The 7,324-nt window shown below is 40.6% G+C and overlaps 1 protein-coding gene across 1 annotated transcript; it reads left to right on the top strand.

Moving 5' to 3' along the window:
• The first annotated feature begins 365 nt into the window (after nucleotides 1–365).
• LOC149818011 (uncharacterized) lies at nucleotides 366–6,026 on the top strand. The gene is made up of 2 exons (XM_089984478.1): nucleotides 366–414; nucleotides 3,872–6,026. The coding sequence occupies exon 2, from the start codon at nucleotides 3,906–3,908 to the stop codon at nucleotides 5,808–5,810; it is 1,905 nt and encodes a 634-aa protein (XP_089840604.1). The 5' UTR covers nucleotides 366–414; nucleotides 3,872–3,905; the 3' UTR covers nucleotides 5,811–6,026.
• Nucleotides 6,027–7,324: the final 1,298 nt, after the last annotated feature.

Below are 7,324 nucleotides of genomic sequence, written 5' to 3'. Positions count from 1 at the left end.
ATCCAATTCGAAATCGCTTATAGGTTGTTTTACCTGTATCATGCCCGGGTCGGAACACCGACCCACTTCCGCTACCATTCGGCCCTCAACTCTGGTATTTATTGATAAAATCAATGGACAGATCTGTCATTTTATTAACCATAAAAAAAGGGAAAAAATCGACGAGGCGAGGTTCTCTCGCTAGAACAAAACGGTAATAGCGGGCTGTATTACACGAAATGTTCCATTTTTTCGGTTTTTTCATAAAGGAGGAAAAAGGGAATATTTTATGATGTGACGAAAACACCCTTGTTGGTGTATTTACCGTGTGATACTGACACGATCATCCTTCCCCCGTTTATCCCGAAGCAAACCCTAGGGTTAAAACCAGGCGCTGCGTCCTCCGAACCCTTAACCCCGCAACAAATAGCGGAGGTAAACCCTCTCTCCTCCTTCACCCATTTTTTTTATTATTACAATAACACATTCTAATTCTGTTGGTCTTATTTTGTTCCTCCAAATTCGTTGCCATAATTGCGATTTTTGTATCGCCCATTTCTGTTCTATTTTCTCGCTGTTAATTAGGGAGATTTTATGGAGCTAACTAGTTAATTACATTTTTTTATCTTTTCATTTTTGTTTTAATGCTTGTGGCTGATTTTTCTAGAGCCTCTCTAATGCCTGTTGGAAATGTTAAGAGATTTAGTTTATTTATTTATTTTGTTGGGAAAGCATATTTTCATCCTAGATTGAACGGGAAAGGGAAAAACGATAAAACTCAAGTATTTGCTCCTCTCTCTCTGTCTCTTATTTTGTGCCATTATTGTCTGATGCCTCATTTTTCTGTTACAATTTTAACTTTATTTGATGCCATTATATATTTGTGATTGACAATGAATCTCTCTCTCTCTCTCTGTCTCTCTTTCTGTTGTTGTTGTTGTTGTCATTACCTTGACAATGTCTGTAGGAGGCGAGAATTTTTGTATTCCCGGTGGATGTTATTGCTAACGATCCACTGTAAGGATAAGGTCTGTTAGAGAGATCTTGGTATTCATACAATACAGTAGCCAATTGCATGCATTCTGCTTCGAAATACGTCGCTTCTACGAGAAGAATAATGTGTGAGGAGGGATTGAGGAGGAGGGGGATTGTAGTTTGGTAGCATGATGAGAAATACGATCAAGGTTTTGTTTGACTGATTCGGATCAACTGCAAGTGGCTGATTGTCGGTTTTGATTGCGGTATGAAGAGCAATGAGTCGTTGTAAGCCTACTTTAGGGTTTCAACTTACATGAATGGGAGTAATTTGGGGTTAATTTATGTGCGCTTCCCCTCTCTCTCTCTCCTTTATTTGTTTTTTAAACTTATGATTCTGCATGCTAAAAGATTAAACGTGCTTTTCTTTTTTAATCTTTAGGACATCACTGTTGTTTCAAATAACATGTAAAAGAGGTTATTTTCCGAAAATTTCAGTTGTGTTATGAAGTCTAGGGTGGTAGTCGCATTTGGGGGCACTAAATATGAGCTTGAAAGTGAACCAAACTTGGGAATGGGTTAAGCACGAAGGTTTAGGATGAGGAAGGCAGAGAGTGAAGTGAAAATTTTGTGAGGCTTGCATGGCCAGAATATCTATTCCTTATGTGCTTATCAAACTGGCAAGAATCTAAAAAACTATACTATTTGTTGTTGATCTGTTTTAGTCACTGTTTCTCTGCATACTTTGTAATTTTCTGTGATTAAAAGGGCTTCTTATCATTTTTAACCTAATTTTATTTTTAGTGCATTTTTATTTTCTTCCAAAGAAAAGTATATAACCCAATTTAGTTTTCATGTTCATTGTTCATTAGTGTTGTAACCTTGATTTTTATTTTTATTAGTCATCATCCTTGTTGATGACTCTAAGCTCTTCTTATGTATATGCTTTTAGAATGTCAACATGGTCTAATATGCTGTGATCTAATAATTATTTGATGCACTTTGACATTGTTTATAAATTTGAGTCTTCGATGACTACTATATTGGGTTGGAGGCGGGTCAGGTCAGGTTTAATCGGGTTTTATAAATATATTATGAACCTTCAAAATAGTTGTAGGTGTATTTTACCTGATCCGAACCAGTAGACTAGATGTGTCCATCATTGCTTGCTTGCTAAATGCTCTGGATCAAATTGATTTAATGAAAGAACTTGAATGTTTTATCATTAAGTTTATGTGGTATCAGTGATTGATTTTTTATCTTTCTTGAAAAAACATGAGTATGAAAAATACCTACTCTAATACATGTTTTCTATTGAGTAAACTGTGGTAAACACATCTACCAGCTCAGATCAAGCAAAAAACACCTGCAACTATGAATTCCAAAGGATCCTGACTGTGGACCTAACAAGCATTCCTCTCTCTCTCTCTCTACACACACACACACATATAATATATATATATATATATCAGTGGAATTCCGTATATTGATAGTATCATAGTACCATTCTATCCAATGACCTGTTAAATCTTTTAATATTTTACTGCTTGTTTTGCAGATCGGGCCCTAGATAATGTGACCTGGATAGTTTATTTAAGGGAAAACATGTGTATATTGCACCAAAAGTTTACAGAAAAATCAGGGTTGTTCATTGAATTAGTTGATCCAAAGCATTTAAAGCACCATGCACCAGCAGCAGTGGCATTTTGAATTGGGTCCATGGGGTGGGGGGAGGGAGCCAAAGAAAGGAGATAAAATTATCAACATGAAGGGAGTGACTGCTTTTCTAACAAAGAATTGATCATTAGAGCCTTAATGGAGCAGTTAAAAGGGAAAATAAAGAAAACAAATTGTTGTGCTTATGGTTCAACAAGAATTGTTATTATGCATGCTGCTTGATGATGCCCCCTTCAAACTTGAGTGAAATGGGAAGTGTTTGATCTGAGAGTTGTTCTGCTAGGTGATTTGTATGTGTGGACCGTTGTTAACATGAGATCATGGATATCAAATTTTGATTTTTTTAGGAAACGCAAAGTTTTATCCTATTCAGAGAAAGTAAGATGAATGACGAGTTGTCACTGAGTTACAAGTCCAAGTAGAAACATCAGACCCAGACTAGAGAGGCCAATCCAAGATAGGTCAAAATGCAGCCATTTAATCCTCTCAACGGATGAAATATCAAATTGCATCTGCATGTGTCAAACTAATATTTGACTTTTAAAGAGATGAACAAGTTCTTTGTTGAGCTCATCCCTTTAGAGACAAATGCTGGAAATATCCTTACATTGACCAATCAAATTCCTGGGTAGCATATACTAAAAAAGCGAGGGGTCTTCTTTTTTCTCATGAGACAAATGCTTTCCCGACTTGACAGGTTATCCACTGTTACAGGGTTGGAGTGCCCTGAGTGGATCACTTGAAGCTTTCTTCAATTGAAGTTTCAGTTCGTAGAGCATTGTGTTGGTTCTTCAAGCCAGGTATGGGGCTTAGTGAAGGTTGGATAATGCTTTGCTCCTTTGTGTGGTCTAGTAAGTGAAGGCTTGATTTGCTGCAGATGGAACAAGTTCAAGATCACATATTGCTATAACATAGTGTTTTTCTTTATACTTCCATACGTATGGCAATTTTTTTACCTCTTGCTAATTAAATGACACCTCTATGCATGGAATCTGTCAGGTGGAAGTCATCTGGTCCATCCTGTTAAGTCATGGAAAATGGCATTTGAAATTGCTTTCCTACTTGTTGAACTTCAATTAACTAAGAAATGGCAAGTGTTACACGCTTATGAGCACACATTGTAGTCATGAAATGAGATGACATCTCTATTATATGTTAATTATCAATTATCCTTTTAGATATGCATTTTGATGAGTATGAGGAGACTCTAGTTATTGACTCCATGTTGCAGGGATTTCAGGCAAAGTGTGCCATCTTCCACTGAATTAGAAGAGATGAACCAAGATGGTTTCGGGGCAACTGCTCCTGCTTCAACTGATTTTCTACTTGCAAAAAGAAAGCGTGGTCGGCCTCGTAAGGATGACAACCTGTTTCACTGTGATAATGCTTCAGGGTCTGGCAGGGTGAGGCGTCGACGCAGGAAAGCTGATTCTAGTTATTCTGATAATGCTATAGTGGGTCAGATTGTGTCAGGTGTGCTTGATGGTTCATTTGATGCCGGGTACTTGCTTACTGTTAGAGTGGGTGATACAAGCACAGTTTTGCGAGGGGTAGTGTTTGAACCAGGTCTATCTGTGCCCATTTCTGCTGCGAATGATGTTGCACCACATGTTAATATGTTCCAAAGAACTGAGATAGCTATTCCAACAAAAGAACCACGGAATGTGGTGCCTGCATCTGCCCATATTTTACAATCTGTATTTAAGAGTGACAGATCTGCCAAACGTTTCCAGAAAAGCAATCTTTCACATCCACAGAAAGATGCTCCTAATGATGTTAATAAGAAAACACTGGCTAAGCCACAAGCTACACATACTGAAGAAGTCAAATGCTCAAATGAGTTGTTGCAGAAACAAGCTGCTCCTGTTACTCCAAAGGAGCTGCAAAATGATGTCAACAAACCGGTCTCTGTTATGCCCCAAGTTTTACATGCGAAGACCAAGGCTGTAGACACCATTGATACTTCAAACAGAATTGAACGAACCCTGCCTGAAAGGCAGTCAAAAGAAACTATACAAGTAACGGTGACAGCTTCCGCATCTGAGAATTGTGGCATTGGCAACCGAGCAAAAGAAGCTTCAGATAGCAATGAACTCATCCAGACCAAGAGATCACTTGGTGATGGAAACGAGGCACCTGCCGGTACACCAGAAGCTTTACTTCCTGAAGTCAAGACTGAGGATGTGCATGATATGCCAAAAGAGAAGATCAATCCATTGCCTGCAAGTCTACCCAGTGATGCTAATGAAGAATCTCTGATCTTAGAGACTGAAATAAAAATGGGAAAATCAGATCCTGAATTTGGAAATGAAAATACAACTCAGAAAAATGAAGATGTACCTTCAGAGCATGAGACTGAGAAAGCAAGTGGGAATCAGGGGACAGAGGAAACCATTCTAGCCAAGGATCAACAAGATGCCAACCAGAACGATGAAGTTGTATGCCAAGCATTACATATTAAAACTGATATTAAACAACCCTCAGATCTGATTTTGCTGGAAAATGAGGGTGCTATCTTCACAGATGTGCCTACTGTTGCAGTGCAAGAGTTACCGTCTGAAGAGAAGACAGGCCAATTGGTTGAGACCGTGAAGTGCAGTGACTCTCTCTTGCCAAAGGCAGAGCCCATGGGTGAATCAGTTTCAGCCACTCTATTTGCAGCTCCCCATGGCGTACATCCAATGACTGAAACAGACCCATCTGCTGAGATATTAAAGAGCAAGACGACTGCTGATGTGCCAATGGTCGGACCTATTTCCAACCCTAGCCAGGCGACTCTTGTTGTTGCTCCTCCCCATGGTGTACCATCCGTTGCAGTAGAGCAGTCAGTTGATATACATAAGAATGACGAGGTTGACCCATCGATGGGTGGTCTATACCTGTCAGTTGTAGTTCCTGCAGAAGCTTTCCAGCCTGACGTCAAAAGTGATGACCAATCATTTGAAGGAAATCATGGAAATGAGATTGATGATGCAAATCACAACCAGGTTCCTCAAGGCCTTGAAAACATGATGGATCTGCCAGTGGAGAAGTCTTTAGTTGCACGAGATGAGCTGGTGGGTGACGCAGATTCTGTGATTCTGGATTCATCCAAGAGTGAGAACTTTGGCAGTTGGGAAGAGGTAGTGGTGGAGTCTTGCCAGCCAGAAGAGGCTGCAAAAGCAAGTGATGGGAGTTGATACAGTGACGGATCATCCTTGAGTGATATACTTTTGGTGGTACCAATCAAAATATTGGTTAAGTGGATGAAAACTGTTGTTAAAATCATCTTTTTTTTTGTTTTTTTTTCAAGCTTTTGCATTACACTTTACAAATTGTTATCTACTGCAAGAACAATGTATCTGTAGATCTCTAATTTAACAAAGTTAAAGTAACCTTACTCTTTCATTTATCCATGATTGTTTTCATCAATTAGTCTTGAAGTTTGGTGAAGGCAGTTATGCTGCATCCATACTGTTTCTGTTGGGTTGATTGGGTTGGCATACACAATCTCTAATTTTCGCATGGGAGCAAAATTTTCTATGAAAGTGTTTTCCAAATCTCCTTAGGAAAACAAATCTCAGCTACTTACCTATGGGTGTGATGGCCGCAAACATGCCCTCAAGTTTCTTTTGTTTGCTTTTATCCTACAAAAGGCTGTCATGTAGACTATACCAAGCAGAACTCTAGCTATAGGGTGCGTTTGTCTGTCGTGGGAGACTCCATTTGTTTGGTGGAAAACAAATCGGAACCATGGCCTTAGGTAGGGGTGGCAATTTCTGACACGACCCGCCAACCCGCCTCTTAGGCGGGTTCGGGTTGGGCTTAAGCCAACCCGTTTAATAAACAGGTCGACCCGCGTAACCCGTTTATTAAACAGGTCGGGTTCGGGTTGGGGGTATGCCAACCCGCCAACCTGGCTGACCCGTTTAATAAACGGGTTAGGCGGGTGGGTCAACCCGCCAACCCGTCTGCCCAACCCGCCAACCCGTCAACCGACCCGCCAACCTGCCTACCCGATCCGTCAACCCGCCAACCTGACCCGTGAACCTGAAAACCCGTTTACCCGACCCAACCCATTTATTAAATGGGTTGGCGGGTCGTGTCGGGTTACCCGTTTATTAAACGGGTCGGGTTCGTGTTTGCCACAGCCGACCCGTTTAATAAACGGGTCGGGTTCGGGTTGAGGTATGCTGACACGCCAACCCGACCCGCCAACCCGACCCGATTGCCACCCCTAGCCTTAGGGGCTCGCAATGGAATTGGAGGGACTTCCATCATGTTTATGCATGCAACAACCCTCTAAACGGTGAAAGCTTAAAAATTGAATAGGTAATGCCCTCAGTTCAGTGAAGCTACCATGATTAATCCTGTTCCTAAATATGTTGCTGACTGAAAGGGATAAAGATGCCATGACCCATCTCATAGTTGCCCATGGGTTACTAGACAGGATTTTGAAATGTTGCACCCCTTAGTGGAAATTAATGTGCCTTCTGCTTGATTACCGTTGGAGGATTGCCTCTAACCCTATTCGAATACCTAATCCTCCTAATATAACAACATTCTCACGATACTGATCTTAGTGAATATGCACAGCCCAGGGGCACCAGATTCATTGGTTGCAGATAGTTAGGTCCCAAACTAATCTGGGAAACAAGACAAGTTGTATTTGGCTCGTAAAGTGCTCGTTCGAGCTCTTAAAATGAGCATGGCA

This window comes from Nuphar pumila, chromosome 13 (genome assembly GCF_984573655.1).
Source record: "Nuphar pumila chromosome 13, dmNupPumi1.hap1.1, whole genome shotgun sequence".
Classification (NCBI taxonomy): Eukaryota; Viridiplantae; Streptophyta; class Magnoliopsida; order Nymphaeales; family Nymphaeaceae; genus Nuphar; species Nuphar pumila.
Note: the sequence above shows the minus strand (reverse complement) of the source record. Positions and strands in the feature narration are given on the sequence as shown.

What these genes read in the sequence shown, in the direction of transcription:
- LOC149818011 (XM_089984478.1), top strand. Translation starts at nt 3,906, where the DNA reads ATGAACCAAGATGGTTTCGGGGCAACTGCTCCTGCTTCAACTGATTTT.